The sequence below is a fragment of the Rattus rattus genome, chromosome 14 (assembly GCF_011064425.1).
Source record: "Rattus rattus isolate New Zealand chromosome 14, Rrattus_CSIRO_v1, whole genome shotgun sequence".
Classification (NCBI taxonomy): Eukaryota; Metazoa; Chordata; class Mammalia; order Rodentia; family Muridae; genus Rattus; species Rattus rattus.
In genome coordinates, this window is record NC_046167.1 from 76,797,243 (window position 1) to 76,816,745 (window position 19,503).

The following is a 19,503-nucleotide window of genomic DNA, read 5'->3' on the forward strand; positions in this document are numbered from 1 at the left end:
CAAGACTTAATTTTCTCTTTCTGTTGTTCATGTTGTTCCATAATTACCTGTATCTTCTGTTCTAAGCCCTGCTTCCATAATCTTAGCTTCTCTTTATGTTGTAATTCTGATATTGCAGCCTCTGCCTTATTTTGATTTGCTAGTTTTAGTGTTATCCTCTAGACTTTGCTTCCAGATTCTATCTCTATGTCCCTGCTGTTCAATTTGATCTATGAGTTGTTGAATTCTTTTTTCTAGCGCCTCTTCTAGCTCCTGTTGCCAAGACATGCTTATCTCTGTTGTTCAGAGTCATCTATAAATTTCAGAAATTTCTGTTCTAGCATTACTTGTAATTTCTTTTCTAAGGCTAGAAATTTGCTATTTAGGGCCCTGTCTTTTGAGAAGATATAGTAAATCAGAAGAATGAATATTGCAATACCGGTAAATGATAAAGTGTCTATTTCCTCAAAATTCACTACCGTCAGACCATTCAAAATATCATTCCATAAGGCCCAAAAGATATTCATTGTGTTTCTCATCTTTAAGTATCAAAAGGTTATATATCTCTCTTACATCGAAGTAGTACCTGATCCAAAGCCCTTTATACCTTTTTCTCCCTCCGCCTCTTTGGGTTGTCTCCGGCTTTGCTTGGTCATGTGGTGATCTCAGGAATCCTGTTCAATGTGCTGGCTAGAAAACTCCCTCACAGGCAGTTGTGCTCTAGGTTCTCCTATCCCTTTTCTCGATTCTAGATGATGCCCTCGGCTGTAGCTCTCTGTCTGGGGTTTGGGGCAGGGAGCCTCTCTGCAGTTCTCCATAAACCCCTCAGACCCAGTCAACTCCCAATCCACCAGTACTCCTGCCTAGATCTCTATCAGAGCCCTATTCTGGGGGTGAGAGGGAAGTAAACTTTTATCTCAGGTTAGTTGAGTACTAATAGATCCGTTGGGCGCCATTTTGTTGCAGTTTGTTGCAGTTTCCTCTCCAACCCGATCAGCAGAAAACACAACTCAATTAATATGAAAACAATCTAGCGTCTAGATTGGGCAGATCCACCCTACACTGTCCTATTCCTAGCTCCCAAATCCCTCATCCCTTGCACCTTTTATTTGCCAGGTCTCCAGCTTCTCCTTCTCCCACAACAACTCTCTCCTCGCTTCTCTCCTTTCCCTCTCCCCTCTCCTGACTCCTCCCCCTCCTGACTCCTCCCCTCTCCTGACTCCTCCCCTCTCGCTCCCGACTCCTCCCTCTGCCCAAATCTTGAGCTCTTGCCTTTATTTTACAAATTCAGAGAGAACTCCAAGGCAAACCACAACAATGGACTCTAAGCCTTTAGAAGTGCAAGTCCAATTCAGTGCTTTCAATAATGATTCCTCTTGGCCATGGCCCATTTTATGATATCAGTGAAAATTAACCATACAGTAGGGTTGTGTGGATGATCAGAACACAGTAAATTTCCCTTTCCAACTACACAAACCAGGGAGGACTTTCTTCTACATTAGCTGTAGAGCAGTTAGCATCAGTGCAAATCCTTTAAGGGTTGGAGTGATCCCAAGATTGACAAGTCTAGGCTGCCGTGAGGAAAAATCCTGTTAAGAACATTCTCCTTTACTAATAATGAGACCAACGTCAAATGACTTCTCAGCTCTCTCTTCTGTAGAAGATTCCGATGCTAGGAATATTTGTTGAAAGGCGCTTGCTTAAACACAGACTGCTATCTACTATACTTTTAATATGTGTTATACATTATAGTGTGCTCATCAAATCAAAGTCAGCTGGGGTTCTAAATCAGACCCTGTCTCAAACAAAGGAAATAATCAGAACTGTATTTGTGATAGGCTAGCATATTTCGGTTTTTCTTTCCTTTACTAATTAATCTTAATGGTAAAATTTGATTCCAAGGTAAATGTTACCTTTTTTTTTTTTTACTTGTTCTTCATGTACATTCTTGTGATTTCCACATCATACATGGTCTCCAGTGTTCCTGGTATGTTCTGTTACCTGGGTGATAGTGAACTAAGTTACTAACTGAAAAAAGATTCTACTTCTGTAAGCACATGCTATGTACCTAGGCCTTGAGCTTGACTATAAAAGCCATCCCCTGCTTTTTAATAACTTGATTTATTTCTTTTATGTATTCAGTTTACATCCTGAACACTGCCCTCCTCCCGGTTACCCCTCCCATAATTCTTCGCCCAGCTGCCTCTCCTCTTCTCCCCTGAGTCGATGGGCCACATTGCATTACGCAGATCTTCTATTTCGTAGGACTAGTGTAACTACAGTATCTTGGTTTCATACTAAGTTCAATGTTTTATTCAGATTCTTGATAGCCTGGTGTGTAGACCCAAAAATGGGCCAGTCAGATGCTCATCAATCATCTAAAATTGATTACCTTACTGTTCATTCGTAATATTAAATATTGTCAAAGAAGGGAAGTTATCAACTTCCTTTTATTCTGTCCCTTTCTGGACTGTGACTTTACCACTTTCAAAGTTCCTGGAGTAGACATTGATATTAAGCTGTGATGAAAAGAGTACAGAATCTTTGATGTAAAGGATTTTCCAATGCCTGGGAAATAGTGAATCACACTGAGTAGAGTTTACCTCAGGGAGAGACTGCCTCCCTCAGGTACGTAGCAGGGTAACCAAGCATCTTAGAGATTAGGATGCTAGGATACACATGGTTTTTCACCCGGATTGTCAGAAAATATGGCTTCAGAAGGTAACACAGGAGACAGCCATGATTAACCAACAGCCACTAGGCCCATCCCCAGATCACAGAGCAGCCCTTTAACAAGCAGCTTCATGGAGCATTGCAGGGTCACAACCACCACTAAGGCCTGGTGTGCCATAAAGGACCGCTTTTCTTCTTGAGAAAAGCATAGATCTGCCAGGTGGGCAGGACATCAGGTGACACCATTTGAAAAGGAAAAACACTGTTGTGGTGAGGACTGGCCTGATTGAGCAAGGCTTTCCATGAGGACTTCATGGATAGAGAATTACATAGCTCCTTCTCAAACTCAGCCACATCTTAGAGCCTGTAAGGGCCTGGGGCCTAGGACCTGGGGCCTTTCCCTAAGGCCTTGAGGTATGTATTAAAAAAGCAGAGCTTCTTCTCTAAAACCAGGCATATGCTTTTGAGATCTGTTAATGGTCTGGGGCCAGGTCCTGTGGAGAGGGGTTGTCTCTGATGCTGAGATTCCAAAAATTGCTACCACGTGGGGCTGAAGACATCAGTTCCAAAGTAGTGGAGGCATGGTCTTTAATGTTAATGAGGTGGCCCTGTACTCAGTGAGCAACATTGTTTGATCAGATCCCTCCTTAATTTGTCCATTGTTTGGTTGATTCTGCTGACTTCATGGAAGTCTCCCATTTCTTTCCATTTCCTTTGTAGGTAGTATAAATACTGCTGTTCTTAAGACGCTTCCTTAGCAGAAGCCTTAGCTCCTTGCTATCCCACCCCAGCTTTCATACTTTCTATATCCTACTTTTTCTATCTTTTGCATCCTCTGAAGCCTTCCCCTTAGGATTCTGTCCTTGAAGAATGGCCCGCTCTGTCAGATTATTGGTGTAGTTAAGAAATGATTGGTGAGGGTTGGCGATTTAGCTCAGTGGTAGAGTGCTTGTCTAGCAAGCTCAACGCCCTGGGTTCGGTCCCCAGCTCCAAAAAAAAAAAAGAAAAGAGAAAAAAAAAATAAAGAAATGATTGGTGAAATATATTTGCTATGTAAATCTCCTAACTGCCAAGTGGCTAAAACAAGTAGTCACCACTCTATCCTTAAATTGTTCAGAATCAACCTTAGGGTGTCTTTGAATTGTTCTCTTTATGCAGGTGAGGGCTAAATGAGTCCATTTGTGCATTTGGGAAAGTGAGTCTTTTGTTTATTCTCTGGGGAGTATAGCTTTACCCTTGAGTGTACCACTGCCCTTCCTCTTCTAAGCAATTTGGGCCCTTTCTTCTGCTGTATATTCTAAATGAGCCCATCCTTTAGTCTAATCCGGGTTCCCAGCAGGTGTCTCTTGCTAGCCCAAAACTGGGATAGTCCCTTGCATAACCATTTCTGGAGCCACCTGATCTGCTTGGTTATTGTCCAGTGCCACTGAGTCTCTTCCTATCTGATGTATTGGGTAATGAATGCTCATAGTTGTTACCTTCATCATGACATCCAAGAGACCCAAGATTTTGGCTTTGAAAGACCCCCGGAGCAGGGAGACCCTCACTCAAGTCTCGGGATGATGCGACCCCCCAAGAACTCACGTGAGACCGTCCTTACTGTAATAAACATGAGGCTTATTGATAGGAACCAGTGCACTGGGGTCGAGACTCATATCCCATGCAGGGGCAGTGGAGTTCAACCCCGAGATGCTGGGAGAAAGGGTATTTAAAGGGAGAAACCACAACCCAAGGGGGCAGGGGTGGTGTCATTGGAAAATCACAAGAAGCTTCCTGTCAAGATTGCTTCACTTGTTGTTCCCTTTAGTTCCTAGGAGAAGCTTCCTGCTTCTCAAGGTTGTTTGTTCTTTTAAGATTTTAATCTAACTTAATGGTCAGCTAGTTCCTGGAAGAAGCTTCCTCTTATCTTTACTAGGTTGGGATCACCTATCTAAGGGCCTTATCTTAAACCCTTTTATCTGGATCCTGGGAGAGCAGGCTCAAGAAATGGGATCCTTTACTTACTTACAGGTAGAGGGCAGGGTCTGGAATTTGAGGTATTTAGGGCTTCCTTGGGGTGAGATTCCATTTTTAAACTTCTGACTTTTTGGCTGTATTTTTTATTCTTTCAGCTTCTTTTTCTACCTTGGTATATAGCCCGGTGGACGGGAGCTGTGGCAAAGGAATCTGTGCTGATGTGCTGAGGGATAGAATGCTAAAGAATGGAAAGTTCCTGCCTATTTGAAGGCAGATTGCTTGGGTGGGATCTTGTGGTCTTTTCTGGATGTCTTGAGGCAAAGTCAGAAGTTGAAAAGAACCCAGATGTCTTCAACAGAGGAATGGATACAGAAAATGTGGTACATTTACACAATTGAGTATAACTCAGTTATACTCAGTTATACTTCGTGAAATACTTAGGCAAATGGATGGAACTAGAAAATATTGTCCTGAGTGAGGTAACCCAACCACAAAGGAACACACATGGAATGCACAACTGATAAATGGATATTAGCCCAAAAGCTCAGAATACCCAGAATACAATTCACTGACTATCTGAAGCTCAAGAAGGAGGAAGACCAAAGTGTGGATGCTTTAGTTTTTCTTAGAAGGGGGAACAAAATACACACAGGAGGAAATAAGGAGACAAAGTGTGGAGCAGGGACTGAAGGAAAGGCCATCCAGAGACTGACCCACCTGGGGATCCATCCCATATACAGTCTCCAAACTCAGACACTATTGCAGATGCCATGAAGTGCCTGCTGACAGGAGCCTGATATAGCTTTCTCCTGAGAGGCTCGGCCATAGCTTGACAAATATACAGTTGGAGGCTCACAGCCAACTACTGGACTGGGTCCGGGGTCTGCAATGGAGGAGTTAAAGAAAGATTTGGAGGAGCTAAAGGTGTTTGCATCCCCACAGGAAGAACAACAATATCAATGGAGCAGACACCCCCAGAGCTCCCAGGGACTAAACAACCAACAAAAGAGTACACATGGAGTGACCCTTTGCTTCAGCTACATATGTAGCAGAGAATGGCCTTGTTGGACATCAGTGGGAGGAGTGGCACTTGGGCCTGCGAAGGCTTGATGATTCAGTGTAGGGCAATGCCAGGAAGGCAGGTGAGAGTGGGTGGGTTTTTCAGAGCACCTCAGAGAAGCAGGGAGGGGCTATGTGATAGGGGGTTTCTGAAGGGGAAAACAGGAAAGGTGATAACATATGAAGTGTAAATAAAGATAATATCCAGTAAAAGAAGAGAAAAGAAAAAAAAAAAAGAAAAGGAATCTTCTACAGAAGATTCCTTGAGACACAGAGCATTCAGGATGAGGATAAATGCACTTCAGGTCAAATGACTGCAGTCAGTTCCTTAAACTGAAACAGGTGTGCACTCTGAGGGATTTTTCTTATTGGAATATTTACTATGGGAACCCATCCCCCTTTTTTTGTGGAGCTCATGAGTTGATAAGAAAAATCTTTATCTAGGCCATATCTTCTGGTGGAAGCTTACATATATAAGGATGATGAAGATGGGAACTCTTTTTCTTTTTCTTCCTGCCATACTCTGGCAAGAGAGATCACTATTTTTCTAGCATTAGAGGTTCCGTGTTAGGAATTCTGGTATATGCTGAAGACCAGCTGAGACATATAGACACGACTGTATTCTTCAACTTGCCATTGTTGCACTCATTGTCTTACTCGTGGACAACATTCCATGAGACATTTCTCTATATCCACTTCATCCATACATAGAGAGAGCCATGCTTTGGGTTCTGTTCATCTGGAAAACCTCTGCTAATGCAGATATGTGTTTTCACCTCCCACTGAGGAAGATGTGCTGGCTACCAATAGTGTTCCACTGTGATTGGCATCCACTTCCTGCTTTTCTCCCAGGGTTGTCTAGAGTCTCATATTGAAAGAGCAAGATAAACGCCATTTCTGGAGAATCATTTTGAAGGGAAAGATAAACCCCATTTATCTCCACTGAGGCAACTCTTTTGTATCCATTTGTAAGACCAGGCCTAATTTAAAAAACAGCCATAAAGCACCAGCTTAAGAAGTAGAGCCTAATTAATATAGAGAAAGTCCTGAGACACCAGCTCTAGGAACAGACCATAAAACCTAGAACAAATTCATAAAACCATACCCCCAGAGACCAGCCAGGGGATAACCACAAAAGATGGGAAATATTCTTTCTCAGGATAGGCCATCTGCACTGGGCAGCCCTATTTCATTATATGGTTAGAAGTTCATGACAAAGGCATGCAGACCATTGACAACCTGTGGCTCCAGAGCGTCATTTGTCTGGGGTTGCTATTTCAAATCATGATTGACCCCTGAATGATGATTGTTTCTGCACAATAAGCCCTCTTTGTTTTTGTATACTATCAGAGTCTGGGGTCTTCAACAATTTTCAGACCCTTAAATTGTATAGCAGATGAAAATTAGCTACAATTTTCCTTATGCAAATGTGAAATTACAGAAACAAACATCATATTTTGTGTCCTAAAAGCTCTCTTTAATTATTAATATCCTTGGAACCATTCTGCCAAGGGGTCATGTAGTGAAAATTGGACTTTAGAAGCTATCCATCTTGATTCAAGGGGGTTTAGCATGAGTGGAGGAGGAGGGGCAGAAAGAGGGTGGTAGAAAAGAAGAGGAAGGGGAAAAAGAACAAGAAGAGGAACAAAAATAACAAGGAGTAGGAGAAAAAGAAGATGAGGAAGAGGAGAAGAAGGAGTACACCAGGAAGAGGAGGAGCAGGACTAGGAAGAGGAAGATGAGGACAAGGAGTAGAAGAAGGAGGGGGAATAAATTCCTGCTTAGTGGTGGAAGACAGAAAGGTCGGCTATTGGAGGACAGACAAATGGGATACTGAAACACAAATCTTGCAGATCTAAAAAGGGTCATCTCCTAGAGTACAATGATGGGCCAGAAAACTTGCTACTCCAGTGCCTTCAGCGCACTCTAATCCTAATGGAGGTGCTCATGTCACTCAAGATCCACTGGCCAGTCAGGGCGTTTTTAACGACCCTCCAATCAGGAGAAAAGGAGTGTCCTTCCGGATTCTTTTTTTCCTGCTGAAAGTTCCACTCTATTACAGAGCAGGCTTGCGTGGTTGGTGTGAAGTGCTTTGAACTCTGCTGCTGAGTGCCTTACTGGAGTGCCAACCCTGAACTACCAAGTCCAATCATGGTGAGCATGTGACCACTGCCGCTAACCTGAATTAGCAGTGGACTGAGAAGGGGGAGGCAGGGAGGTGGCCCTCCCTTACATGGGCTTGGTTGGAACTAGCAGCCATCTTGTAGATTCCTTGTGGTCCTAGCCATTGGGTGTCCTCATGTGTTCAGTTTGGGAGCTGCATCTGTGCAAAGCCTTTGGAGCAAGGGGTTTCTGTTAGAAACATCATGGGCAGGATGCCAAATGCGGAGACCTAGCTTCTCAGTGTCCTCCAGAACTTGTCCCTTGCCATTTAAAATCAATTTGGAGTGAATTTTGTGGGTGTTATAAACCACACCTCAAAGGCTGGGTAGCACCGGAATTTAATCTGTTAAGGGAACAGGAGAATCTATGATGTAGGATCTTCCAATGCTTAGGAAATAGAGGCACTGTGGATTGCTCTGGTGCTGTTTGTAGTTTGATGTTAATTCCACTTTTCCCAGAGGGGCTGCCTAGGATGAGGAGTATTCACATATTCAGGTGTCTTTCATTGGAAACTTCTCCCCATTTTAACATGTAAAATATAGGCTAGAGCAGGTTATTGGGCTGGGGAGGGGAAGGTGGAACTGAAAAGGTTTAGGGAGAAGGAGAGAAGTGAGGTAAGGTGGAGGAAGGAAAATGGAAGTGAAGCAGGTGGCCTACAGCATGTGTATTGGTCCCCAGAACAATGGCCTTGCTTTCTTGATTTAAGTTTCTAAATTCTTAAGATAAAGGGCAGTACCTCAACCGAGTTTTAAAATTACCTATTTGAGTCATGGACTGAACTGTGCATTGCAGTAACAGGGAAAGGATTTGCATGTGGAGCAGGACTTCTGCCCTCAGAACAGTGCAGGAGGAACAGTGTCCTGTGTACAGTGCAGCGTGAAACAGGGTAGGCAACAGCTCGATCACAGACTAACTGAAGTTTAAAGCCTTCATCTGCAGGGCTCACCTTTATGAATAAAGTCCTGCCTGACTTAGGGTGTGTGACTTTGTAATTTCCTAACGAGTGTTAATTCATACCTTTTAATGTAAACACACAAGATTGGTGGGTGAGACTCTGGGACCCACTCCTGGAAGACAGTCTTACAACACCTTCCAAGATGTTCCACGAGTGGACAGTAGGAAGGAGAAAGGACCTTTCATTAGTGTTTTCTGAGGTCTCTGTCCTTGGCGTGGGGGGGTAACTACAAACAAAGAGGATCCTGTGTGCGAGTTGACTTCACTGACAACTTCGTGTGGAAGTGTGGATCACAGGAGACCTGTTTTGTCTCAGTTGCTTGACCAGCACACCTCCAGTAGGGGAGATGCTAAGTTCCTAAGACTTAGCTGTGTGGTTCAAGCTAATGAGGGATATGGGGAGGCCAAGCAGTCAGACACACCAGTGGGAGACAGCAAGCAGTGTGTTCTAGGATTCCCCTTAGACACATCCATTAGGAAATCTGAGGGAGATCACAGTCCCACCGTGGTGAGTGTGAGACCCCAGACCCCAGACCCCAGACGTGCAAGAGTACACTGGTGGATCTATCAGAGTCTAATGTGTTAGACTAGGATGAGCTGTGATCCACACTGTTTTGTTGGTATATGTGGATCTGGGGAGATGCACTGGGCTTTCAGTCCTCAGTGAGAGGGCATTCCTTGAGGAGGGGAGAATCTGGATTTCTAGCCATTGCTGTGTTGCTGCTACTTTCTCTATGCAGTGCACACACTGCAGCTTATAGTGTGTGGTACACGGACTTGTAGGGAATATTGAGGTCCAGTTTGTAGAAGTTCCAAATGAAATAACTCGACAAGTTCGGTAGGAGTGAAATCAAAGTTTGTGGCTTGTCCAGAACAAAAGGTAGTTTCAAATAACCATCAAGTGCTGAAAGGAAAGCATAAATTGAAATGCAAGGAGATTATCACCTTTAAACAGAAGATCCTTTTTAGCTATGGACTTGAAATCTTAGGAAGATGCCATGAGAGTAACAAGCTTTCCTACTAACCCTCCAATTAATGGAAGGAGTAGGCAAAGTGATTCCTAGTCCCAGTAAAAGATTCTACAACTGTTATTCATCTGTGATGGGGTCCAGCCCAGTTTAGAAGCCAGACTCAACAAGACCACTTATTTCTTGTGGGTTGGAAACAAGAAGGATGCAAAGGTCATGGATGCTTGCTCTGTGGTTTCAATTCAGCACTGTTCCAGCCATCCGTGTTCTGCAGAGTCAGAGCCCCATTGATGAGCCTGTTGAGTTCATTACTTGAGGTCATGAGGATGAAGCTTCAGTTGTATTTCCTGACCACATGATGTTGAGATACAAAACATGAGTCATCTGCTGTGGAGAGCTGCATACACAATGTAGAAGTAACCAAAACAACAGCTATGTTACAAGTTGCCCCTTAAAATGTAAGCCACATATGTCTGAGACAGAGCCATAGGACTTGCCTTTTGACCTGCAGGTTTCTCGCCTTGCTCCATCTACTGATGTACCCATCCCTGTTTATTGGAATGGGAAGTGATATTCTGTGCCATTTTTGTCTTTTATTGGATACTTTTTTGTTTACATTTCAAATGTTATTCCCTTTCCCAGATTCCCGGACGTAAGCCCTCTATCCTATCCCCCTCTCCTTCATTATAAGGGTGTTCCCCACCCCAACCACCCTCCCTTCCCACCCTCCTGACTTTCCCTTACACTGGGGGCAGGTGTTCACCCTTGGTAGGACCAAGGGATTTTCCTCCTATTGTTGTCCAGCAAGGCCATCCTCTGCTACATTATCAAGCTGGAGCCATGGGTTAGTTCATGTATAGTCTTTGGTAGTGGTTTAGTCCCTGGGAGCTCTGTTGTTGTTATGAGGTGGAAAGCCCCTTCAGCGTTTTCAATCCTTTCTCTAATTCCTCCAACAGGGATCCCATTCTCAGTTCAATGGTTTGCTGCTTGCATTTGCCTCTGTATTGGACATGCTCTTGCTGTGCCTCTGAGGAGACAGCTATATTTGGCTCCTGTCAGCATGCAGTTCTTAGCTTCATTAATCTTATTTAGTTTTGTTGGATATATATGGCTCTGAATGGCTGTTCCTTCTGTCTCTTCTCCAAACTTTTCTTCCATATACCCTCCTTTTAAGAAGGAGTTAAGCATCCAGACTTTGCTTGTCCTTCTTGAACATCATGTGGTCTGTGGATTGCATCTTGGGTAATTCGAGCTTTTGGGCTAATATCCACTTATCAGTGAGTGCATACCATGTGTATTTTTCTGTGATTGGGTTACTTCACTCAGGATGATATTTTCTAGTTCAATCCATTTGCCTACAAATTCCATGAAGTCAATAATTTGATAGCTGAGTGGTACTCCATGGGGTAGATGTACCACATTTTCTGTATCCATTCCTCTGTTGAAGGTCATCTGGTTTCTTTCCAGCATTTGCTATTATAAATAAGACTGCTATCAACATAGTAGAGCATGTGTCTTTTTCGTATGTTGGAGCACCTTTTCCGAATATGCCCAGGAGAGGTATACTGTGTCCACACGTAGTGGAATGACCAATTTTCTGAGGACCTTTCAGATTGATTTCGAGCGTGGTTGTACCAGTTTGCAATCCCACCAGCAATGGAGGAGTGTTCCTGTTTCTCCACATCCTCGCCAGCATTTGTGGTCACCTGAGGTTTTGATCTTAGCCATTCTGACTGGTGTGAAGTGGAATCTTAGGGTTGTTTTGATTTTCTTTTCCATTATGAGTAAGGATTCCAATGTGACTAAGCTGAGTATTCTTTATTCAGCTCTGTACTCCATCTTTAATAGGGTTATTTGACTACCTGGGGTCTAATTTCTTGAATGCTCTGTATATTTTGGATATTAGCCTTCTATCAGATGTAGGATTGGCAAAGATCTTTTCCCAATCTGTTGGTTGCCGTTTTGTCCTATTGACAGTGTCCTCCGCCATACATAAGCTCTACAATTTTATGAGCCCTATTTGTTGATTCTTGAACTTGGAGCTTAAGCCATTGGTGTTTTGTTTAGGAAAATTTCCCCAGTGCCCATGTGATCGAGACTCTTCCTCACTTTTTACCTATTACTGTATCTGGCTTCATGTGGTGGTCCTTGATCCACTTGAACTTAAGCTATGGACAGGGTGATAAGAATGGTTCCATTTGGTTGGGGATTTAGCTCAGTGGTAGAGTGCTTTCCTCCAAGCACAAACCCTGCACAAAAAAAAAAAAAAAGAATTGTTATTTGCATTCCTGTAATGCTGACCTCCAGCTAACTCTTTTTCTGGTGAATGGTTTTTAGCTTTTTGGCAAAGATCTAGTGACCATAGGTCTGTGGGTTCATTTCTGTGTCTTCAATTCTGTTCTACTGATCTACCTACCTGTCTCTGTACCAATTCTATAGTTTTTATCACTATTGTTCTGTAACACTGTTTGAGGTCACAGATGATGATTCCCACAGAAGTTCTCTTATTGTTAAGGATAGTTTTCACTATCCTGGGTTTTTTGTTATTCCAAATGAATTTGCAAATTGCTCTTTCTAACTCTATAAAGAATTGAGTTGGAATTTTGATGGGGATTGCATTCTGTCTGTAGATTGCTTTTGGGAAGATGGCCATTTTTAACCTATTAATCTTTCCAATCCATGAGCATGGGAGATCTTTCCATCTTTTGAGATCTTCCTCAATTTCTTTCTTCAGAAACTTGAAGTTCTTTCACTTGCTTGGATAGAGTCACACCAAGGTATTTTATGTTATTTGGGACTATTGTGAAGGAATGCCTTTTCTCTAATTTCTTTCTCAGCCTGTTTATCCTTTGAGTAGAGGAAGGCTACTGATCTGTTTGATTTACTTTTATACCAAGCCACTTTGCTGAAGTTGTTTATCAGGCTTAGTAGTTCTCTGGTGGAACTTTTGGGGTCACTAAAGTATATTATCATATCATCTGCAAATAGTGATATTTTGACCTCTTCCTTTCCAATTTGCATTCCTTTGACCTCCTTTTGTTGTCCGATTGCTCTGGCTAGGACTTCGAGTAGTATGTTGAACAGGTAGGGAGAGATTGGGCAGCCTTGTCTAGTCCCCGATTTTAGTGGGATTGCTTCAAGTTTCTCTCCATTCAGTTTAATGTTGGCTACTGGTTTGCTGTGTATTGCTTTTACTATGTTTATGTATGGGCCTTGAACTCCTGATCTTTCCGGGACTTTTATTGTGAAGGGGTGTTGAATTTTCTCAAATGCTTTCTGAGCATCTAATGAAATGATCATGTAGTTTTTTTCTTTGAGTTTGTTTATATAGTGGATTACGTTGATGGATTTCTGTATGTTGAAACATCCCTGCATCCCTGGGATGAAGCCTACTTTATCATGATGGATGATCATTTTGATGTGTTCTTGGATTAGGTTTGCAAGAATTTTATTGAATAATTTTGTGTCAATATTCACAAAGGAAATTTGTCTGAAGTTCTCTTTCTTTGTTGGGTTTTTGTGTGGTTTGTGTCTGTTTGTATTTTGTGGAATAGTTTGGACAGTATTGGTATGATATCTTCTATGAAAGTCTGAGAGAATTCTGCAATAAACCCATGTGGTCCTGGGCTCTTTTTGGTTGGGAGACTTTTAATGACTGCTGCTGTTTCTTTAGGAGGGATAGGATTGTTTAGATGGTTAACTGATGCTGATTTAACTTTGGTATCTGGTACTTGTCTTGAAAATTGTCCATTTCCCCCAGATTTTCCAGTTTTGTTGAATATAGGCTTTTGTAATGGGATCTGATGATTATTTTGATTTCCTCAGATTCTGTTGTTATGTCTCCCTTTTCATTTCTGATGTTGTGAATTTGGATATACTGTCTGTGCCCTCTGGTTAGTCTGGCTAAGTGATAATCTATGTTGTTGATTTTCTCAAAGAACCAGCTCCTGATTTTGTTGATCTTTGTATGGTCCTTTTTGTTTCTACTTGGTTGATTTCAGCCCTGAGTTTGATTATTTTCTGCCTTCTACTCCTCTTGGATGTATTTGCTTCCGTTTGTTCTAGAACTTTTCTGTGTGCTGTTAAGCTGCTGATTGATGTATGCTCTCTCCTATTCCTTTTTGGAGGCACTCAGAGCTATGAGTTTTCCTCTTAGAACTGCTTTCATAGTGTCCCCTAAGTTTGAATATGTTGTGCCTTCTTTTTCATTAATTTCTAAAAGATCTTTAATATCTTTCTTTCTTTGTTTCTTCCTTGTTATCATTGAGTAGAGCTTTGTTCAACTTCCATGTATATGTGGGCTTTCTGTCATTTTTGTTGTTATTGAAGACCAGCCTTAGTCTATGGTGATCTGATTGGATGCATGGGATTATTTTAATCTTTTTATATCTGTTGAAGTCTGTTTTGTGACTGATTATATGGTCAGTATTGGAGAAGGTACCATGAGGTGCTGAGATGAAGGTTTTAGGATGAAATGTTCTATAAATATTTCTTCAGTCCATTTGGTTCATAACTTCTGTTAATTTCTCTATGCCTCTGTTCAATTTGTATTTCCATGATCTATTTATTGATGAGAGTGGGGTTCTCCTACTATTATTATTGTGTGAGGTGCAATGTATGCTTTGAGCTTCAGTAAGTTTTTTTTTGTTTGTTTGTTTTTTTGTTTTTGTTTTTTGTTTTTTAATAAGAATGTAGGTGCCATTGCATTTGGAGCATAGATATTTAGGATTGAGAGTTTGTCTTGGTGGATTTTTCCTTTGATGAGTATGAAGTTTTCTTCCTTATTTTCTTTGATAACTTTTGGTTGCAAGTTGATTTTACTCGATATTACAATGGTAGTCCAGCTTGTTTTTTCGAATCAATTGCTTGGAAAGTTGTTTTCCAGCCTCTTACTCTGAAGTAGTGTCTGTCTTTGTCTCTGAGTTGTGTTTCCTGTAAGCAGCAAAATGCTGGGTCCTCTTTACATATCCAGTCTGTTAGTCTACATCTTTTTATTGGGAAGTCGAGTCCATTGATGTTAAACTATATTAAGGAATAGTGATTTATGTTTCCTGTTAGTTTTGTTGTTAGAGGTGGAATTATGTTTGTTTGGTTCTCTTCTTTTGGGTTCATTGCATGAGATTTTTCTAGGATTTAGTTTTCTTCCATGTGTTGGAGTTTTCCACATATTGTCCTTTGTAGGGCTGGATTTTTAGAAAGATATTGTGTAAATTTTTTTTTGTAATAGAATATCTTGGTTTCTCCATCTATATTAATTGAGAGTTTTGCTGGATACAGTAGCATGCGCTGGCATTTGTGTTCTCCTAGTGTTTGTATGACATCTGCCCAGGATCTTCTGGCTTTCATAGTCTCTGGTGAGAAGTCTGGTGTAATTCTTATAGGTCTGCCTTTATATGTTACTTGACCTTTTTTCCTTACTGCTTTTAATATTCTTTCTTTGTTGTGTGCATTTGGTCTTTTAAGTATAATGTGACAGGAGCAATTTCTTTTCTGGTCCATCCTATTTGGAGTTTTGTAGTCTTCTTGTATATTTATGAGCATCTCTTTCTTTAGGTTAGGGACGTTTTCTTCTATAATTGTGTTGAAGATATTTACTGGCCCTTTAAGTTAGGAGTCTTCACTTTCTCCTATACCTATTGTCCATAGGTTTAATCTTCTCATTGTGTCCTAGATTTCCTGGATGTTTTGGACTAGGAGATTTTTGCATTTTACATTATATTTGATGGTTGTGTCAATGTTTTCTATGGTATCTTCTGTCCCTGAGATTCTCTCTTCTATCTCTTGTATTCCCTTGGTGACACTTGCACCTATGACTCCTGAACTCTTTCCTAGGTTTTCTATCTCCAGGGTTATCTCGCTTTGTGCTTTCTGTATTGTTTCTATTTCCATTTTTAAATCATGCATGGTTTGATTCAATTCCTTTACCTGTTTGATTGTATTTTCCTGTAATTCCTGAAGGGATTTTTGTGTTTCCTCTTTAAGGGCTTCTACTTGTTTACTTGTTCTGGCCTGTGTTTCTTTCTTTTTTTTTTTTTTAAAGATTTATTCATTTTTCATTTTTATTCATTATTATATAAGTACACTGTAGCTGTCTTCAGACACACCAGAAGAGGGCATCAGATTTCATTACAGATGGTTGTGAACCACAATGTGGTTGCTGGGAATTGAACTCAGGACCTCTGGAAGAGCAGTCGGTGCTCTTAACCGCTGAGCCATCTCTCGAGCCCCCCGTATTTCTTTAAGGGAGTTATTTATGTTCTCCATCATCATCGTAAAATGTGATTTTAAATCCAAATCTTGCTTTTCCAGTGTGTTTGGAAATCCAGAGTTTGTTTTGCTCAGAGAACTGGGCTCTGATGATGCCAAGTAGTTTTGGTTCCTGTTGATTAGGTTCCTGTGCTGGTTGTCTCTGGTGTTAGCTTGTGTTGCTGTGTCTGACAGTGGCTTGACTGTCCTGTAGGCCTGTTTTCTTTCAGCTGAATCTGGGAACAGAGACCTACTCCTGGGTTTGTTTGACTTGAAGACTCCAGGCAGGTTGCTGGCACAGAAGTGTTGGTCTTACCTCTGCTTATGGTGTGTAGGTTATCCTGGTGACTGGCTTTCAGCTTTTGGCACAAGCAGAAACCAGAAGGTTCCTGCCCCTGACTGCTTCTAGGTCCCTGTGCCCAAAGGGCACAGATGGCTCTAAGCAATTTCCTCTTGGGTGAAGAAGGTGGTTGGAAAGTAGTTGGTTCCCCTGAGTTCTCAGGATTGTTTGCACTTCTGAGGGTCCAGTTTTCTCCCCTACAGGTTTTGGGCAGAGGGAGCTGTGGGACCAGTTCAGTTCAGTTCCAGGCTCCAGTAGAGCCTACTAGCAGGTTCCTGCCACTGACTGTAGCTCTATTCCTGTATCCAGAGGCTACTATGCAAGTTCCCCTTGGGCCAGGAATGTGAACCGAAGTGGGCAGAAGTGGCGGCCTGTCCTGAGGTCTCAGATTTTTCCTCATTTCTGGGAATTCAGCTCTCTACCCCATGGGATTTGCCATTTTATGTGATAAAGATATAACTTGCTTTCAGACTTTAGAGTATGTGACAGTCTAAAGATTGTCTTGAGGGTGACAGGAGACTTTGGACATTTGAACACTGTACATGCTGTAACAGACTTTAAGGGTCCTTGATGTTAGATTAAATGCATTTTTGTCATGGAATGACCATGAACCTATAGAGAGCATGGTCTAGCATAGTTAGGTGGATGAAAGAGCATCTAGATAGTATGTTGACTTTAAACATTTGTCTCTTGTTGGTGGACTTGTTGGTGAGAATATGTGGAGAAGGACTCCTACAAGAGGCAATTCCTTATTGGGATGGGATTTGAGTGTCTATAGACTTAATCAATATCCACTTATTTCTGTTATTCTGTTTTCCTTGAAATTCATCCTTCAGCTTCCTCCTCGTGTCCTTCCTTCCTGTCCTGCCTTCCTTTTAATAGCCTCTGTCCTTAAATCATATGAGATACAGAAGAAGCAATGCTAAGCTATTTTGCTTAACTAATGTTTTCATATTTTTCAAATTTGGTTTTGGTTTTAAAGACAATGTTTCTCTTTGTGGCCGTGGGTATCCTCAAAGTAGGCCTATATGCTAGTCAGGCTTTGAATGTAGGGATCAAATTGATTCTGGGTTCTAGTGCTGGAGTCAAATGTGGGCCAACATGTCTGGCCTTTCTCTTTTATTGATATACATGGGCCTGGAATGAATGTGTCTTTATATGTCAAGCATATGCTTTTGTGCTGAACTTACCCCACATTTTGATTTTTGAAATTTCTTAGTCATCATCATTCTATTTCCTAGGGTACCATGTACTCATGATGTTAATACTTCTGAGTCTTCTCAGTCATTGCAGGGCATTCACTGACCTTCTTTCTACCTGTCGTGTTTGTTGTGACTTTATGTTAGAAAGACTATGAGTCTTTTGCCTATATGCATGAATATACACCTCAGGTGTGTCTAGTCCTCAGAGTAGCCAGACCATGGTCTGACACCTGCTGAAAGTAGAATAATGGATAGCTGTGATCCTGCTGTAAATACAACAATTCACCTCACTTATTTGTAGGACCTGCAAGAGCTCTTCCTGAAGCATGTATCCTTTTCACTACCCTGCTTTTAGTTCCTGACAGGTACACTTCCAGTCCCTGCCCTGTTTCACTTGTATGGGGGAACAGTGTCACACAATAGAACAACACACACACACACACACACACACACACACACACACACACACACACACACACACACACACACACTAATATGTTTATCCTGACTTATGTCTCATCCAAGCTTCCCACAGCTAGTGTGTCCTCTCCGTTACTCTTTGCTCTATGTTTTATATCTGCCCTTAGCTTAGTTGCCCAGTTACCTTTTCATTGCTCACCACCATAAAACTACTCTCAGGTTAATTGCATTTCTAATCTCCAACCTGGGGTTGTGGCCAATGAACATTCCTCTGGACATCTTACATGGTTGTCGGCTCTCTCTTCAAAGCAAGACAAATCTCTCTTCTCTGTCTCCTGCTTCTCTTTCCTCACCTTTGGGAACCTGGAATTCTCACCTTTTCTACCCTTTCCATTGGTTGCTGTCCAGGGATCTTGATCGATCAAAATCCAATTAGAGACAAGGAACTGCAGAATTTACATGCAGATTCCCAGTCAAAGCATGAGAACCATGCGCTGTACTTCACTGCTGAGCCATCTCTCCTGCACTGTGTTGTTTACATCTAATCAACTTTTATATAGCTAAGATTTTCTTCTACCTAATTGTAAAGTTCTTTTTTTTCCCCCCCGGAGCTGAGGACTGAACTCAGGGCCTTGCACTTGCTAGGCAAGCGCTCTACCACTGAGCTAAATCACCACCCCCCTGCCTAATTGTAAATGTTTAAACATATATTCCCTGTTGGCAATATCTTGTTAATGTTATAATTTGTACCTGTGGACCTCAGGTTTCTGGAAGATGACTACAGTACTGGATTTTATGTATAATTCTCTCAGGAATTTAAGGAAAAACCTGAGGTTTTTCTATATTTCTGGTTTGGTTAGTCAATTCTGGTAGAGGATACAGGGTCTTACTATGTACCTTTGGCTGTTCTAGAACTCATTGTATACCCCACACTGGCATCCGACTCAATGTGATAATTCTGCTTCTGTCTCCTGACTGCAGTGTTAAAGGCACAGGACAATAGACCCCCCAGCTTTTAACTGATTTTTACAGTTAGTAATGGTTAGTGTTAATACAATTTCTTCGATGTGTGGTAAGCACTATTGATCTTGTAGAGCTTGTTCCTCTTTACATATGTAGGTGTCATTTCACTAGAAAGGCTACATCCTATTGAACAGGCTGTGACATGACAGGGGTGAACCTCATTAATACATTTCCTTAAAGTATGTATTGGTAGTTAGAGTAGAACTTTGGAGTCAAGAAATAAGTCTGATAGGCCCCATAATTATATGAACACATTGTCTATGAAGAATACATGCCCAGTGTTGTCTCTATCATGCTTTCTTTTGTACCCATGTATGGGATACTCGAGAAGACAGTGACTTTTGAGGATGTGCATGTGAACTTCACTCAGGAAGAGTGGGCTTTGCTGGATCCCTTCCAGAAGAAGCTCTACAAAGATGTCATGCTGGAGACCTACAGGAACCTCAATGCTATAGGTAAGAGTATAAATTCCCTTTCCTGTTTTAAAATTAGAGAAAACACTTTCTTTCTTTTGAAGCAC

At 41.6% G+C, this 19,503-nt stretch overlaps 1 protein-coding gene across 4 annotated transcripts in view; it reads left to right on the forward strand.

Moving 5' to 3' along the window:
* LOC116883832 (zinc finger protein 431-like) overlaps nt 1–19,503 on the forward strand; it is a 93,802-nt gene that overhangs the window by 73,238 nt on the left and 1,061 nt on the right. For 3 of the 4 annotated variants that reach the window (XR_004385794.1, XR_004385795.1, XM_032885094.1), the window contains exon 2: nt 19,315–19,438. Coding sequence is in view for 2 of the 4 variants with exons in the window: in XM_032885094.1 (XP_032740985.1) it covers nt 19,315–19,438 (124 nt within the window). In the remaining 2 variants the exon portion in view is untranslated. Of the gene's footprint in view, nt 1–19,311; nt 19,439–19,503 lie in introns of all 4 variants that reach the window. The other variant, XM_032885093.1, reaches the window with a different exon arrangement.